Genomic DNA, 17,715 nt, shown 5'->3' on the forward strand with positions numbered 1-17,715 from the left:
TCCCCACGCTAACCGCCATCTTTAAAAGAAGGCAATGAACGTGAATCAGAATCTCCTTGAAAACTTTCAGTGTGCATCAAGGCAGGAGTGCTTCTCTGAACGCTGATTTTATTTACATATTATTCCATGTGATATGCAATAAAAGATTAAACTGGGATGTATTGGCTTCTAAATATTTCATGTGTGCTCAATCTCATCTCCCCAATTAAACTGTTGTCTTCTAGATTAGAACAGCACCTTTTCACATTGTGGGAAGAATGTGGTCATAGAGTTAATTCATGGGCTACAACCAATATTTAAAAAAAAAAAAAGAATATACTTGAAGAAAAGTATCCGCGTGTGTCACTTTGTAAAGCTTTGTTTCACTTATGTGGGCCTAGGTATACGCACAGGAGGTCACAGTGTAAAACTGTTTGAGGCTGTGGGTCACGGTCACAAATTTGAAAGCCAAGCTGCTATCCTAGAGGGTAAGAATGATTCTTTACTCTCATGGGGCTCATCTCCATGCCATGCACAGAGCTCCTACTCAGTAACAAACTGACTGATGAGAAAAAAATTACTACCTGCCATTTTTATTACAATCATACTATTATAATTAAAAAATAATCAGTGTTGGACCATTCTGCACATCTAATATCTTTATCTGTACACTCTTTTGCGATCCTGCTTAGCCTTATGGTGTCAAATACTTTTCCAACTGAGGCTTCTCTGTTACAAGATAACGGGTGTTTTTAAGTCCCCAAGCTCTTCACAGGCCTTGAGAGTTAGGAAGGCGGAGTGTTTCGCACAAATGAAATATCATTCTTCACCATGCTGCTAAAGGAGGAATTTTAATGACGAATTGACCTAGCCTGTTCCTACTTATAAGGCAATGGAATTTCATTACTTGGAGCCTGTATTTCTATAAATCATAACTTTAATAAAATCTGTTAAATATAATAAGTGTGTTTTTAGAAATTAAAGTATCTTCATCTTTAGCTACACAATATTAAGCACCCAATCATCCTGCTCTTATGCGCCTTACCGTTTGAGCAGTCTGGGCCAGTCCAGTTAGGGTCACAGGTACAGGACCCGCTGTCCTGAAGGTACGTTCCGTGACCAGAGCACTGGTCTGGACACATGGTCTTCACTAGTTCACAATTGCTACCGCCCCACCCTGGGCTGCAGTGACATTCCCCGTGGATACAAACGCCGTGATTGGAACATCCGGGGTCCAGACAGTCAGCTGGAGTAGACAGAAAAGAGGAACAATTTCATAATTAAATCTAGAAGGTGCGTCACATATGTAGTGCATGCAGGAGAAGGAATTAAATCCCAGTCTGGTGTATATGAAACTTCTGGAGACTCACCGTTTTCCCTACCACTTGCAAGAACTCGTTTCTGGAAACACAAACGGATCATACGATGCGGCATTCAGGATCATGCCATTTAGGTAATGGAAACTCTTGCAAGGATACGTAATTCTCACGAATTACACACACATATGCTCCTGAGATTTCAGGCGATTGCTCTCTGTTCTGCTTAATCAGATAGTAATAAGTATTGGCTCTTCTGTAACGGAATTGTCTGGGCTGACCTAATCCACAACCATTAAATCCCGGCAGCTGCATGGGACCCTCAAACTGTTTGGGAAATAAACGAGTTGCATACTCTCTATCCTTCTTAATTCACTTTAATGTGCTTTAGATGACGAGATTTAATTTAGCAATTTGACTCAATAAAACTTTACACTTGTAGGGTCAATGGCCTGAAAATTTAATTCCAGAGACTTAATTGCATTACTTTCTGTGGGCAGATCAATAAAATCAATTTGATTGAAGAACGGAAATGGGGCTTTTCTGCTTTTGGAAGAAAACAATTCAACTGCACTTTACAGTATAGCATCATGGGATGATCATGATTACATACAGTCATGGAACAAGCCCAGGGCATACTTTTTTCCACTAGTGTATCATGTGAGTGAGTACATCTTCCTCAAGACGCCAAAATGCTAAACTTACAAGCTGGCGTCGGTGTGAAAAACTGTAAAAAACAAAACAAACACAAAAAACCCAAAACAAAAACCAAACCAAAACAAAACAAAAAACCCAAAAAGGCGAAGATAAACAAAACAAAATGAAACAGAACAGAACAAGAGTCCACTGTTGGTTTCAAGACCCAAACGTTTGCTTCTTTCCTCAGAGTGGGGGGTGGGGGGAAAGGACTGATTCACCCAAGTGAAAGCAAAGGGGATCTCTGGCTTTTGACCTTTTATAGGTTCAGATGTGAACAAAACAATGCGGCCTTAACTAAGGAGATCCAAGTTGCTTCCCGGAGGAGGCACGTGAACACATGCACCAGCCTGAGCGAAGACTGCAAAGATCATCTCCTTCGGAAGCCAAGCACGGGCTTCTGCAAATACTGGCACGTTTACCTTCTTCGCAGTTCTCTCCTTTGTACCCCGAGTTGCAGGCGCAGGAGCCCATGATGCAGATGCCACGCCCCCCGCACTGCGGGTCGATGCACTGCGTGGTGGGCACGTCGCACTCGGTGCCCTTCCAGCCGCTGAAGCAGAGGCAGCGGCCCTTGGAGTACTGCCCGTTGCCACTACACAACACCGGGCAGGCTGCTGTGAAACAAGACAGGACAGAGGCATTAACGGCCACCTTCTCAGGCTAGACCCCGAGAGAAAGGCGACACGTTGTCGGAACGAGGAGTTTGCAGGATTTCTCCCCGTTCCTTTCTGGGCTTGCTGGTTTTCTGCCTTCCTCATCTTTCTACAGCTTATTTCTAGTGGTTTAAGAAAAGGCTCTAACATGCATACCTCTGGAACAATCCGGACCTAAAAATCCTGGAAAACAATGGCAAGTTCCAGAAACACACTCTCCATTTCCATGGCAATTTCGCGGGCATTCCACCACTGACTCTGAAGAAAAGAGAGAAAAGGAACACTTAGGGTAAGGCTTGCTCCTCGCACGAGGTGAACTGTGTCTTTTTGATCGTTTTAGCTTAGCATGGAAGGAATGATGGATGGCCCGCTGCATCACCAAAAAAGGATTCCTTGCTCTCAGATTATTCAAGTAGTAAAAGCAAAGCACTACTATCTGAAATGCAGACTTTTTTTTTGTTGTTATGTTCAGTTAGCCACTGTATAACACCTAGTTTTTGATGGAGCGTTCAATGTTTCATTAGTCCATTATAATACCCAGTGCTCATCACAAATGCAGATTTTTTAACTGTTTTTAAGAAGCACTGTCCTCCAGGATGCTTCCAAAGAACAGGTCCTCCCAATGCTTCACGGGATGTCACATATTCATAAATAAACCATTTAAAAATATGTCTCATTTTTCAACGTAGGAGTCACACCAATCAGAGTTTCCATTCAACACCCTGTTTAGGCTGCAGCCCGGGAAAAAGATGCCTTTGAAGACCGTTCTTACCTATGACGATGGTGTTAAAAGACACCTGCTCTGCGTTCTTCCCGTCATTGTAAAAAGCCAGATGCCAGATTCCGGAATCCAAGTACTGGATAAAGCCAGCCTCGTGCAGACTGACAGATCTCGCCTGCCGCCCTGCCCTTTCTGGCTCCAGCAGATTCCGCTGCTCTCTCGCGATCAACCTGCTGCCATCCAGGAGCTCGACAAAGTCATACTGAGGGGCAGGACAAGGACAGAGGTTTAGCGCCTGGCCGCATTTCAGTTGCAGCTGCTTCTTGCTTTGTTTACTTATTTTATTTTATTTTTTTGTTCTGAAGTCTCCCCTCTGCTCTGATAAAGAGAAGTCTCCCCTCTGCTCTGATAAAGAGAATGTCAGGGGGTGCCTGGGTGGCTGAGTTGGTTAAAGCCTCTGCCTTTGGCTCAGGTCATGATCTCAGGGTCCTTGGATCAAGCCCCACATCAGGCTCTCTGTTAAGCAGGGAGCCCGCTTCTTCCTCTCTGTCTACCTGGCTCTCTGCCTACTTGTGATCTCTCTCCCTGTAAAATAAATAAATAAAATCTTAAAAAAAGAAAAGACAGCGTCAGGAAATGGTTCCTGATGGACAGGTCCCTCTACAGAGAGCATTTCCAGACACCATGATCTAACTCTGCCCACTGCACGCTGCTGTCGTGTACAAACTTCACAAACCATTTTCCCCTTAGTGGGTGATCGGTTTCCAGAGATAGAGCTAAACCTAGCAACTGATAAAGAGTTGGATGAGTGCAGGCCGTGTGTGGATACAACCACGAGCCAGTAACATTTCAAATCTGGCAACCTAATTCTAGACTGGGAGATCCTCTCTTCAGGTCGTCTCCTACTTAATCTGTGTGTGGTAACAACTGTCACGATTAAGTACTGTATCCTTACAGAATACTCAATACTGAATACTGAATCCTCGTGGCCACCTTTCTAGGATGGCATTGGTATTTCCACTGTAAGGATGAAGGAAACCAGCCCCTGAGGGGCTCAAGGAGGCTTTGATCCCTCCTAAGTGGTGGAGTTGGTTTGTAAGGAAGCTCCTGTCTTTCCTACCACTCACCATGCTCCTCTCTGCGACCCTGATGTTACCATCCCAGGCACCAGGGACAAACCCATGGCTTTGTCCTTAGTTATGGTGAAACTAAAAACTAGTATCAAGATGCCTGTACATCTCTGTACTGGTCAAAAAACTCAAGTCCAAAATAATTCACCACTCCCGAAAATGCAACAACAGAGGGGTTCTGAGGGGATGGCAGGAACTCTGCCCGGTTCTTATGATGAAGCTGATGTCATTAAGCTTAATTTTTGGTTTAGGAAGGTCAGTCATGAGCACGGGGTAGCCTACAATGCAACTGGAGGATTTAAAGAGAATTAAAAATACAGAAGATGACCGCTAAGAGTACGGCTCTGTAACCAGAGGTAACGCAGTGAATTTGAAAGACGCTGCCAAGACTTTCCAACATGGTTTTAATAAACTTGTTGGACAAAAGTTCCTTAAAAGTAGAGTGATTCAGTTTCTATAGACTCTTGCCCGGTTTTACTTTCTTCCTGAGGGTGAAAAATATGCTATAGTGAAATATATATAAGGTTATAGCACTATCTCTGTGAATCACCAATATTCTACTTTCTGATAGATTTCTGAAATGGGATTTTATCAGAGCTCTGTTGGAAGAGAAGTTTATTATATGAATAGCTTAATACAATCAAATTGGAATAAAATCAGCCGTCGGGATTCCAAGATTTATGATTAAATGTGTCGCCACCGAAATGATGGCAGACTTCTAACATTACTACTGGACAGAATTTAGAATATCTAATTCAGTTTCCAACATATTAAAGTTTTTATTTAAATGTAAAAGCGTTTTTTGGTTACTTTTTTGTGTAGTAAAACTATCTCATGACATCATGTAGTGATGAGAAATACACACAAAAAAGTCATAACTCGGTTAGCATTCAGTAACTTTTCTTCATTTCTATCTTACAAGGATGAAAATAATCACTAGAGTGGATATTTAACCTGCAAAATTTTCACTGGAATTGTATTCCAAAATTATCAGAGGAAAATGAATGCAGCATTTTCTAAAGGTGACTGTATCTCCAAATAAGCCATTCGTTTTTCTCATCAGATTTAAATATTTATATTAGCATGGCAAAGAAGCAGGCAGAAGTTTCTTTTTATGGCTCCTTTGCATATAAACATTTTTCTCCTCTGATATTAAACTCAGTAACTGAAAGACTGAAAGGGAGGAAACCTGGAGATTTAACTGGTCTTTCAAACTTCCCCCCTTCATTGTGGGAATCACCATTTGCATCACACTGTGAACAATAAAATGAGGCTGGGCTTGCAGGGTCTGGAGGGAGGGTAGTGGGGTGGGGGGGAAGTGGTGGGGTGGGGAGGCCACAGTTGCTGAGAATCTGCCTAGGCTCTCCTGGAGGGCACTTCACACTGGCCTTCAGGAGGGCTATTCAAATATCTAAGGACAAATCCTCTGTTTAACCCTAAACCTACATCTACATTAAGTAAACAAATGATACAGAACAAAAATATTTAAAACCTTTGTTCTCCAGGCATAAAGTTCTTCACTTATGAACAGACTTGGGCTACTGGCTTTACTTTGTAATGCCTGTTCATTAGGTAGAGACATGGATTTTTTTGTGGGGTCAAGTCTTAGGATCTTCAGCTATTTTTCAGATAACATTCAGTCTCACCACTTTGGGGAAGTGATCATGAAACAAAGGTTAGACTCGATAAAGCTATCCTGCTGGTTCATTTCTGAGCAGTTAAGCTATCTCCATATGCTTGACTCAATTCAGTTATTAAAAGGATGAGAGCTAGGGCATCTGGGTGGCTCAGGTCATGATCTCAGAGTCCACATGGGCTCCCCACTCAGTAAGGAGTCTGATTCTCCCTCTCCCTCTGCCTCTGACTTGCTCACTCTCATAAATAAATAAATAAATACATAAAATCTTTTAAAAAAGGATGAGAACTCAGAATCTATGAATAGTTAACTGTATTTCCTTTTAAAGATTTTATTTATTAATTTGAGAGAAAGAGAGAGAGAGAAAGAGAGCATACAAGCAGGGGCAGAAGGACAAGCAGACTCCCCACTGAGTGGGGAGCCTGATGAGGGACTCGATCCTAGGACCCTGAGATCATGACCTGAGCCAAAGGCAGGTGCTTAACCCACTGAGCCTCCCCAGGGGTCCCATTTTTAAATCAGCTTTGTGGTGGTGGCATGGTCTTGCTGTAAATCATTGACATACAGAGGAAGGAGAGATTTTTAGACATCATCTGATCCAACAGTTTCATTTCTGGACAGACACAGATGCAGAGAAGTGAAGTGATTTGTTCAGGGTCACATAGGGGTGTATGCGTTCAGAACTCAGGTCTCCAGCTACCATCCGGAAGCAGCCTTCATGTAAATGTACTTAAACGATAGTCAGTACACTGTTAACTGTAAAGCGTTAAATTGCTTCCTCAGGCTTCTAACTGTCCAGGAGAACGAACTGGGCATCAGGGAGAAGAAAGTCAATTGATTCCTTGGCAACAATCAAATGGACAGTTTTACAAAGGGTCACAAAGACTTTCAAAACTCAAGTGACTATTCTGAATGGCTGGCCGATTTTAATTATTTCAGGTTGATTTATTTAACGTTCCCCAGAAACAGAGAAATGTTCAATTTGGGCCGCTTTATAGCATATTTCATGTTTAAACATGGAACTCAGAAACAGTTGTTTGCTCTGCTGATCTTGAATAAACCAGAGGAAGGAACGCTAATAACTGTGGAGATTCAGAAAAGCCTTCATCTAGTTAAACACATATATTGTAGAAGGAAGGAAAAGTGGATATCATGTATATTGTATTTAAATACCAGAAGAATTATGGGAAAACCTGAAACTGCACTTTTTATTTCCCTGATCTCATATGGTATATAGAACTTGGAAAGAGTCAACCCTAAATCTTTAAAGCACGCAACAATTTTCTTTCTGAATTTATTTTCTGGAATGTATAGGTTCTGTGCTCACTGTTGTGCTAATTAGCTTCAGAGGTATATTTCTTCAGTTACAAAAAAAGTGATTTAAACACATTATCTGGGTCCAGTGAAAAAGTTATTTTTCTCTCTTTCACCGGACTATTGATATAAATGCAATCTCTCTGCTGTCAGAGAAGTTAGAGAGATCCACTTCTACTTAAGGCAATCTGGTTATTATTTCGTGCTCTGTGTCACCTATGACATAAACAGGTGTCAAACATAACTGCAATCAGAAGTTTAAACTGGACACGGGCACACGATGGGGAGTATTTATTTACTGTTAAAGATTTTTAACTTATTTATTTGACAGAGAGAAAGAGAGCACAAGCAGGGGGGAGCAGCAGGCAGATGGTGAGGGAGAAATAGGCTTCCCACTGAGCAGGAAGCCTGATGTGGGGCTTGATCCCAGGACCTTGGGATCATGACCTGAGCCGAAGGCAGACACTTAACCAACTGAGCCACCCAGGCGCCCCCACAATGGGGAGTATTTAATGTTCAAGGATCAAAGGTATTTACTTTAATAATGTAGATATGAAAAATGTTATCAGAAAAATGAATGTACCAAAGCATGATATTCAAAGATTTCACTGCTACATAATTTATATATGTATACAAAACTTCCTCTGATCTATGGTGACATAAAAGAAAGCACATTTAAGTTTCCTTCTCCTCTTTCTTTAAAGATAGGACTCTTTTATTGATATATGATCAATTTTTCTTTAGAACTTATATTCCTAGGCAATAGAAAAAGCATTTCTCAGAAAACTGCATACTCTAAAGCATACCTGAAAATCCTCCAGTTTGCATCTCATAAATCAAATTAAAATCTGCATGAAATTCTATGGGTAAATAAACTGGTTATTAAGTATAACTTCAGGCTTATCCGATTGTCAGCGTTCATTAACCATCTATTACATTTTTGGAATTCCTGTGTGACTAACATAATAGTTGACCCTAGGAAAAGTCCGAGCTCCAAAGTTACAGTAGGTTATTCAAATAATTTCTCTTAGACATAACGGGACCTCTTTTTATTTTTAAGATTTTATTTATTTATTTGAGAGAGAGAGAGAGAGAGAGCAAAAGCAGGGGGAAAGAGGCAGAGGGAGAGAAAGAAGCAGGTTCCCCACTGCACAGGGAGTCTGAACATGGGGCCCAATCCAAGGACCCCGAGATCGTGACCCAAATGGAAGACAGATGCCCAAGTGACTGAGCCACCAAAGGCACTAGAATAATGGGACCTCTTTTAAATCACAGTTTCCAATGTAAATACCCTGATCCAGTATTAGATTATGAAAAAGCCTACAGAATTACTGATAGCAGCTCTCTGCGACTGTTACTGTGACATAATTTTCATGCAAGTGGACCAACTTTAAAGGTCTTTGAATGTAGGACTGAAGGGTATTTGAATTGTTTTGAGAACCACACGTAGATGATCAGCCTTGGTTATCTACGGAAGTTCTCTTGCCCTTTCTTCTGAGGAAATGGTGGCTTGAGTTGATAAAGTTCATGTCACTCTATTTATGTTTATGTTCCCATAATTTCTTTGCTTGTAAGTCTTGCATTAAGTAGAAAAAATACGATATATTTTCAACAGCATGAATACGATGTTTGAGATGAAAATGCTACGTGCATGTATTACATGAAAAGAATAAGATCCTGTGAAATCCTCATAGAATCTTTGTAAACCACTTGGAAAATCCATGATGTTTTCCTAGCTCTCGGATGATGTTCGATATTCATTCAGTTACTCACAAATTTTAGTACATTTTAGTCCATCAATAACGATTAACGCAAGTCAGGAAGAAAATGCCGTTCTTCCTACTAATTTGAAAACCCCAAGTGTAACCTACAATCAAAATTCTTTTCACTGTAAAAGATCAATACCAAAGTGGGCCAACCCTTAAACAGCTGAACTTCAGAAACGGGATAACTTTAAAAATGCAAACTAGCAGTTTGCATTTTATTGACAACAAAGCTTACTTTTACCTGAGTATGGGAAGGGGGTAAGCCTTTTCGGCCATATACTCCAATCAATGCATCCTTCTGAAGGGAGATATTGAATTTAAGAAACTGTGGCTGATCAATGAAGAGCTGGGATCTCCAGAAGACCCCAGGAGGAACCTCTTGAATCGCTCTTCGGCCAATATCAAGTTCTCCAGAATCTATGGTGTTATTTTCTTGGGTAAATCCACCTAATTTTCCTGAATGGAAGAGATCCATTGAAAAACGATGAAAAATTAAAACAACAACAACAACAACTAACACCCCCCCCCTGCTCCACCCCTCCCCCCAAAAGCCTCAAACAACAAAACAGCTTTCCCTTTCAGAAAGTTCTTTTCACTAAATGCTCAGGCATTCTTTCTTCTGATAAATGAAAGGTTTCAATATAATTTTCACTTTAAAAGCTTTTCTGTGAGCTACTGTTGTTCAACGAATTCTGATTTAGCACATTCTTTAAGATATTTAAGTAAAAATCCTTTGACTTCCCCCAAGGTATGCCTATTACTGAAACTCTTTTCACACCTACCGTCTTTCTTGATCACTTGAAACGTAATTATCTTACAAATATATGTCTTGTTATTTCTTGGGAGAGATTAAGTCTGTTACTAATCAGTCCTTCTAAGCGTACCATAGCACTGCAAAGTGTAAATTAAGGCAGAATGGATTATGGAGATTTCCAAATCAATCTTTAAGCAAACAACAAAACCAATCAATGGCACGGATTCATGTAGTTCCCTCTGAACTCTGTGTTAGAGTGAATAAAAACTCAAGATGCTGGAAAGGAGGCAGAGAACGGGTAGTGGGGACATTAGGCGGGGGAGGGAGGGAGGGAAAAGTTCAGATTCTCACAAAATTAGTGAAGCAGGCTGTCCTAACGTTTCTCTTTCTTTTGGCCTCAGCTCAGTTTCACTCATAGCCTCACCAAGCGTACTTGCCTTACCCCTTTCAGTGACCTTCAACCAAGGAACAAAAGCTCTGTCCTCCCTAAGTCTCTACCAGCTCCTGATTTTGGAAACAGATCCAAGACTCCTATTTTTGGGTATGATTTTCCCCTCCTTCCCTCTTGCTAAGGTTCTTTCTCGCTGTTCTGACAGGGCATGTGATAGAGGAGGTTTACCACTTGCCTTAAATAGAAATAAAATCACATTGTTTTTTATTCAGAGAAGGCCCATGAAGGCTGAGGGACAGGATGAAACTGGAAAATGTTCCTCTGTCCATTCAAACTACTTAAAGTCACAACGGTGACTTACTATGATTTTTTTAATGTTACTCGGAATATGAATTCAGGTATTACATAGTGTTATTTAGCATCAACTACAAAACAGCCTCCAGAGTTGTCAATTGGAAAGTTAGAGGGTTTAATTTTAATCACAGACTTGTGAACTCTCTTACTCTAATGACAGGAGGACTGAGTTTTCTATGTATGAAAAGTTATTAGTTGAACATTGAATCCACGTTTGAGCATTTACCAGGGACATAGGACTACACGTGATAGAAAAATAAACCAGAGAACAGAATCTTAGAGATTGTCTGCTTATCTACCCTGGCTTCCATGGTTTCTGCCATCAAGTAATGAATTATATGGCTGGGAAAACACCACCCTGAATTTGATGAGCTTAAGGATGATCTAAATCCATATATAGTTACAGGTCAGAAAAAGGTGGTATCACTGTAGACCAGTGGCTGAAAGTTCACAGAAGTGTTAAACTCCGAGGTAAACTTTGAAGGACAGGTAGGGTAAGGTTTTTGACTTGGTGTAAACATTATGATTAAAAACTTGGCAGTGCAGGGGTGCCTTGGTGGCTCAGTCAGTTAAGTGTCCAACTCTTGATTTTGGCTCAGGTCATGGTCTCGGGGTTGTGAGATCGAGCCCCACGTCAGTCTCCATGCTCAGTGGGGAGTCTGCTTGAGATTCTCTCTCTCAAATAAATAAATAAATCTTTAAACAAACAACCAAACCATGGATGTATAGTTGGCTGTGTGTTGCAGTGATGGTGAACAGAGAGATCCATATGGCTAGAAAAGAAGTTAGGAAAACTGGCTTTGGAGACCGTCAAACTGGGTTTGAATCCTGGCTCTGTCAATAACTGACTGGTGCTCTTAAGGAAAAAATTGTTTTTAAAGATTTTACTTACTTATCTGACAGATAGAGATCACAAGTAGGCAGAGAGGCGGGCGAAGGGAGAGGGGGAAGCAGGCTCCCTGCTAAGCAGAGAGCACGACCTGGGGCTCGATCCCAGGACCCTGAGACCATGACCTGAGCTGAAGGCAGAGGCTTAAGCCACCGAGCCACCCAGGCGCCCTGCTCTTAAGGAAAATATTAAATCTCTGGTTCTAAACCTCATCTGTAAAATGGGTGTGATAATAACGCAATCACAGAACTACTGTAAGAACTACATAAGGCAACGTATGTAAAGCATGTGGCCGTCAGAGTATACTGAGTGAATGGGAGACAGTAATGGGTCTGTTATGGGAGTAACAGAAGATTTGACTAGAAAGGGAGAATGAGATCAGTTTGTGGAAAGCCCTGAAGGCCAGCTTAACAGCCTGGTCTCCAACATGAAAGACACCTTCCCAAAGGCACCCAGATGGCCAACAGACACATGAAAAGATGCTCAACGTCACCTATCATTAGGGAAACGCAAATCAAAACCACAATGAGACATTATCTCACACCTGTCAGATTGGCTAAAATCGACAGTGCAAGAAACAACAGATGTTGGTGAGGACGTGGAAAAAAGGTGCCCTCTTGCACTGCGGGTGGGAGTGCAAAGTGGTGCAGCCACTCTGGAAAACAGTATGGAGGCTCCTCGGAAAGTTAAAAATAAAATGATACTATGATCCAGTGATCCCACTATTGGGTATTCACCCACGGAATACAGAAACAGTAAGTCCAAGGGATACGCTCCTGATGACATTCACTGCAGCATTATTTATGAAAGCCAAGTTATGGAAGTAGTCTAGGTGTCCACCGACCGATGACTGGAAAAAGAGAATGTGGTATATAGACATAATGCATTCCTATTCAGCCATAAAAATAAGGAAATCTTCCCATTTGCAATGCTGTGGATGGATCTAGAGAGAATCATGCTAAATGAAATAAGTCAACCAGAGAAGGACAAATATCATAGGATTTCACTCATACGTGGAATTTAAGAAATGAAACAAATGAATAAAGTGGAAAAAGAGAGAGAGAGGGAAACAAACCAAGAGGCAGACTCTTAACTCTAGAGAACAAACTGATGGTTATCAGCGGGGAGGTGGGTGGGGGATGGGGGAAATACGTGAGGGGTTAAGGGGGGGGCACTTGCGATGAGCACCAGGAGATGTATGGAAGTGATGATTCAGTATGTTGTACTCCTGAAACTAACATTACACTGTATGTTAACTAACTGGAATTTAAATAAAGACTTAAAAAATAGATACTTGAATTCGACTTAATATGGGCAAATTATATTTCAATGCCATAAAAGCACTTACTTTTCCTGTGTTGTGTGTGTGTGTGTGTACATGCAGGCACGTGTGTTTATCATCAGGAGAAACAGAATTCCAGATTACTAAGGAAAGTGTCTTGTGTGATCACAGATGAGTATAGCACATATCCCAGTTATGCCCGCCGGGGTCTAGAATAATTCAGAATAAATTCACGCTTATAGATAAATGTGAAGTTTGAAGTAGAGCACTCGTAAATGCTGGGGTTGTCTTCTACCCGGCCTACCGTATGCTACAAGAACAAATGAACCCTTGCTTGCAAAGGAGTTATTCATTAAAGGGAGACCATTGGCTGAAGACGAAATGAAGTTATAGTCAAGGACATTAAAGACAAACAGTAGCCGCTTTCTCCCTGGCTTCACTTTCTGTTGCTTCAGCTACCCGCCGTCTGCTGTGGTGTGAAGGCAGGTGATCCTCCTTCTGACGTATCCTCAGAACGTCAATAGTAGCCTAACGGCCACAGCACAAGGCCCCAACGGTTTACCTCGTTTCATCTCTCCACAGGAGCATCCCCCCACCCCCTACCATTTACCACAAACAGCAGGGTGAGTACGGAGAGTGAGATATTCTGAGAGAGACCACCTTCACATAACTTTTGTCATACGGTATTGTTGTAACTATTCGATTTTGTGGTTACTTACTGTTATTAACCTCTTACAGCACCTAATTTATAAATTAAACTTTATCTTGGGTAGATACGTATAGGAAAAACCACAGTATATGTAAATTTCAGTAGGATCTGTGGCTTCAGGCGTGCACTGGGGGTCTCGGGACACCTATCTGCAGGTGAGGGGGGTCTACCACAGTGAGAAGCCTGGATGTGGAGAGACGAGATGGGGTCTAGTTGCCAGAACCCAGGGATGAGGCAGGAGGGGATGTACAAGAAAGCTTAACAAAAACTCATTATTTACAATCCCGCCTCCTCTTTCTCTTGATGTCCATAACCACGGCAGTTACCGGGCCTGCTTTTCTTTAACTAATAATTTAGTATTATGATATGCTCTAGGGAATACAAATTAAAGGGGTTCCTGGGTGGCTCAGTGGGCTAAAGCCTCTGCCTTCGGCTCGGGTCATGGTCCTGGGGTCCTGGGATTGAGCCCCGCATCGGGCTCTCTGCTCAGTGGGGAATCTGCTTCCCCCCAAACCACTCTCTCTGCCTACCTCTCTGCCTAAAAAATAAATAATGTTAAAAAAAATTAAAAATTGGGTTATAGTAATCCTTGTAATTTTTTATGTATCAGCTCATAGATTATATACCACATCATTCACTGAAATATCAAATATTTATTTTATGGCAGTAATACATATTCGCTCTAGCAAAATGAGAACACAGAGCTAAATACAAAGATTAAAAAATATAATCTGACTGCTCAGAGATTATGTTCGTTTTCTCTCCAATCAGATATCTTTCTTGATTCATATGGAATTTTAAATACCCGAGGCCAAATGTTACTGTACATTTTGGATGTTTCTTTGCAATTAGCACCTACATATATCATAAATTAGTTTTGTTTGTTTGTTTAAAGAGAAGGAGAGAGAGAGAATCTTAAGCAGGCTCCGTACTCAGTGCGGAGGACATGGGACTTGATCTCACAGCCCTGAGATTGTGACCTGAGCTGAAATCAAGATTTGGAGGCTCAACCAACAGAGCCATCCAGGTGCCCCCAGAAATTAGTTTTTTTTTTTTTTTTAAAGATTTATTTATTTATTTATTTGACACAAAGAGAGAGAGAGAGAGAGATCACAAATAGGCATAGAGGCAGGCAGAGAGAGAGGAAGAGAAGCAGGCTCCCTGCTGAACAGAGAGCCCAATGCGGGGCTCGATCCCAGGACCCTGAGACTGTGACCTGGGCCGAAGGCAGAGGCTTAACCCACTGAGCCACCCAGGTGCCCCCAGAAATTAGGTTTTAATGAAAAGATTAAAGAGAGAAAAAGGAGAAATGGAACTAACTTTACTGAAGTCCTAAGATATGTTAAGTAGTTTCATCTAATTTATGTGTTTTGAATTTCAAAAAAACTCCATGAGGTTGACATTATTTGAGATGAAGAGACGAAGGCTCAGAGAAATAAACTACCTGCCCAAAGTGAGTGGTAGAATCAAGATTCAAAGTGAGGCCTGCAGAACTCCAATACTCTGTGTCTTACCTAGTCATCAGCGAAATCTTTGCTTTTTATTAAAAAAAATCATTTTAAATTATTAAGTTTTGAATTTGTCTAATTTATATAAAATCAGATGTGGTAACCCATTGAACCACACCAGAGAATCTGCTTGGGTTTCAGTTTTAGGATATAAGTTTATAGGTTTTTCTATACTTACTTTTTAAAAAGATTTTCTTTATTTATTTGAGAGAAAGAGAGAGAGAGAAAGCACATGCATGAGTGGGAAGAGGGGGAGGGCCAGAGGGAGAAGCAGACTCCCCATTGAGCAGGGAGCCCTACATGGGCTCAGATCCCAGGTCCCTAAGGTCACCACGGCAGCCAAAGGCAGACACCTAACCAACTGAGCCACCCAGATGCCCCTGGAGATATTTTGATTAGAAAGAAATGCCCAGTTCTTATGAAATAAGCACTGCCATGGATACTATAATGTGAAATTCCTTGAGTAATAATTTATACTAAATTCCTAACAGGTTCTTGTCTTTGGGTTGACTTCCACATGAAACTATTTTAAAAATACTGAATAAAGTAGTAGTCCTTTTCCCCACGAAGACTGGTTCGTACACATGTCATATTTAAATACAGAAGTGGTTCCCATTTGGACGCACTCATCAAGTTTGTACATCACTAAGGCTATCATTATACTTCATTGTATTAGCAAGTCCTATTGTTATTTTCTGAAGCTTTCCTGATCTAATCCACTCAGTGGCGTTAATCCTATGCAGAGCTGCTATAAATGGTTTTTAGCAGCTTGAATAGCACACCCGTGCTTTGAATGCTGGTAAGCACAGAATGGTGCTCATCACAGAACCTTGTCTCCCCGGCCATCATCCTGGCCCAAGCATTAGCTTTGGAAATACTAATCAAGTTGTGACTTGCTGGGTCTCAGGTTTTGCTTTGTTGTTTTCTCCATATACTGATTTCAAGGGGTTAAGGCTTTCTCACAGAAATGATATGTGTGCCTACCGTTGTATCACTATGTGTGTTTACTTATCCAATTAGTCCCACAGCAATTAAACAGGTGGCTCCTTTTCACAAAGAAGGTTCTTTCATTTGTGAGACAGAAGAACCAAGGTTGATTGGATGTGCCTGAATGGGGGCAGTAGGAGTTGAGATCATTGTTTTCTTGTCTCCCTGTAATGAAAAACACCGACTAATCATAACATCATGGCATCTCAGAGATCAAGTGCCCATGGAGGTCAGTTAGTCCAGGAGTCTTCAAATAAGAGGAGTCATACTCCTAGGTATGAAGACTACATGAAGATTTTTTTTCCTTCCTCCCTCCCTCTCTCCTTCCTTCCCTTCTTCCTTACATATTTTGGGAAGATTTTCAATGAGGAGAGTAGTAGTCTGTTTTAAGGGAATTAATTTCTAGAACCTCAACAATTTCCATATGTAGACTCTCTTTACAACAGAAGGGCATACCTCTCATATATTCAGAATCTTACTATGACACATTGTCTTGAGCATATAAAGCTTCTAATGTGCCAAACAAAGGCAAACTTGAAAGTAGCTTTGTTGACGAAGCCTCCTTTAGCTGAGACACTATAAACCCAAGGGAGAGCTTTAGTGTCTTTCCCTGTCTTGCTTGTATTTCTATCAAGGACAAAGTGTGGCATTAAGATCAGAATATTTAAGACTGTTGGTAAGTTGTGAAGTCCGAAACATCAAGAGGGAGAGAGAACATGTCTGTTTGGTGACCTCATTATCCATCCTATCCGCTGGCAGAGAACGCCTTCCACCGGCAGAAAGGTTTCCTGACTACGAAGACAACATCCATAAGGTAAGAACTATTAAAGACCGTGATGCCTTATTCGATCCAACTGCCAAACTCATGGCAAGGATCTGTGCTCTATCTGTTTCTCTGCTATCGCCTTAGAGAAGGAATTCAGAGCTGTGATGACTGTGACAAAATGTATTATTACTTTATTTGAACTGAAGAAATCTTTTTCTGACAGAAAGTTTCATTTTAATGGTCCTAGCTCTGCCAGGAAATTATCTAGTATTTTCTACAAATTAAATGAGCCAATTAGAGGTATTTAAAACATATGCTACAACAAAAGCATTCAAAAGACACTGTAATAACAAAGGTAAATGAAAATGAACAGAAGTTCCATTTTCCACGCCATTCTGTGGATATCGGGTTAAACAAAGCCACTAAGTTAAAGAAAGAGTAACGGGTACAATTAGGAGTGCTTTGCTAAGCCTTGGGTAGGCTTTTCATAGATATACTTCACAGAAGCTGAGAAATGGGTGGATTTGGAAGACTTGGGACCAAATATTTTTGAAAGCAGGTAGTTGTCAGTTCTGTGTTCTCAGTAAGACTGACAAAGACAAGTGACAGAGCTGACAGCTTGCAGACCGCTCAACACACCTTTTAGAAATAGATCACAACGTGATTCTTGACATATGACTAATAAGGATTTCAAACAGTTGAATAGCATCGCTCTAAAAAAATCCTTTCCTTCCCATCTGCTTATTTTGCAGCAAGATTTCTTATATTTATGTTTATAAAAAAAGAAACAGGAATAAAATTGATACTGAATCTTTTTCCTTTGCTTTTTAAAAAAATATTTTATTTATTTATTTGACAGAC

General features: G+C 40.9%; 1 protein-coding gene across 10 annotated transcripts in view; it reads right to left on the reverse strand.

Moving 5' to 3' along the window:
* Positions 1-17,715, reverse strand: part of TENM3 (teneurin transmembrane protein 3) — a 692,983-nt gene that overhangs the window by 105,672 nt on the left and 569,596 nt on the right. For all 10 annotated transcript variants that reach the window (XM_044225666.1, XM_044225665.1, XM_044225674.1 and 7 more), the window contains 5 exons: positions 9,456-9,670; positions 3,420-3,630; positions 2,804-2,905; positions 2,414-2,608; positions 1,025-1,225 (listed from right to left, as the gene is read on the reverse strand). In XM_044225666.1, coding sequence (XP_044081601.1) covers positions 1,025-1,225; positions 2,414-2,608; positions 2,804-2,905; positions 3,420-3,630; positions 9,456-9,670 — 924 coding nt within the window. The remainder of the gene's footprint in view (positions 1-1,024; positions 1,226-2,413; positions 2,609-2,803; positions 2,906-3,419; positions 3,631-9,455; positions 9,671-17,715) is intronic.

The sequence above is a fragment of the Neovison vison genome, chromosome 11 (genome assembly GCF_020171115.1).
Source record: "Neovison vison isolate M4711 chromosome 11, ASM_NN_V1, whole genome shotgun sequence".
Taxonomy (NCBI): Eukaryota; Metazoa; Chordata; class Mammalia; order Carnivora; family Mustelidae; genus Neogale; species Neogale vison.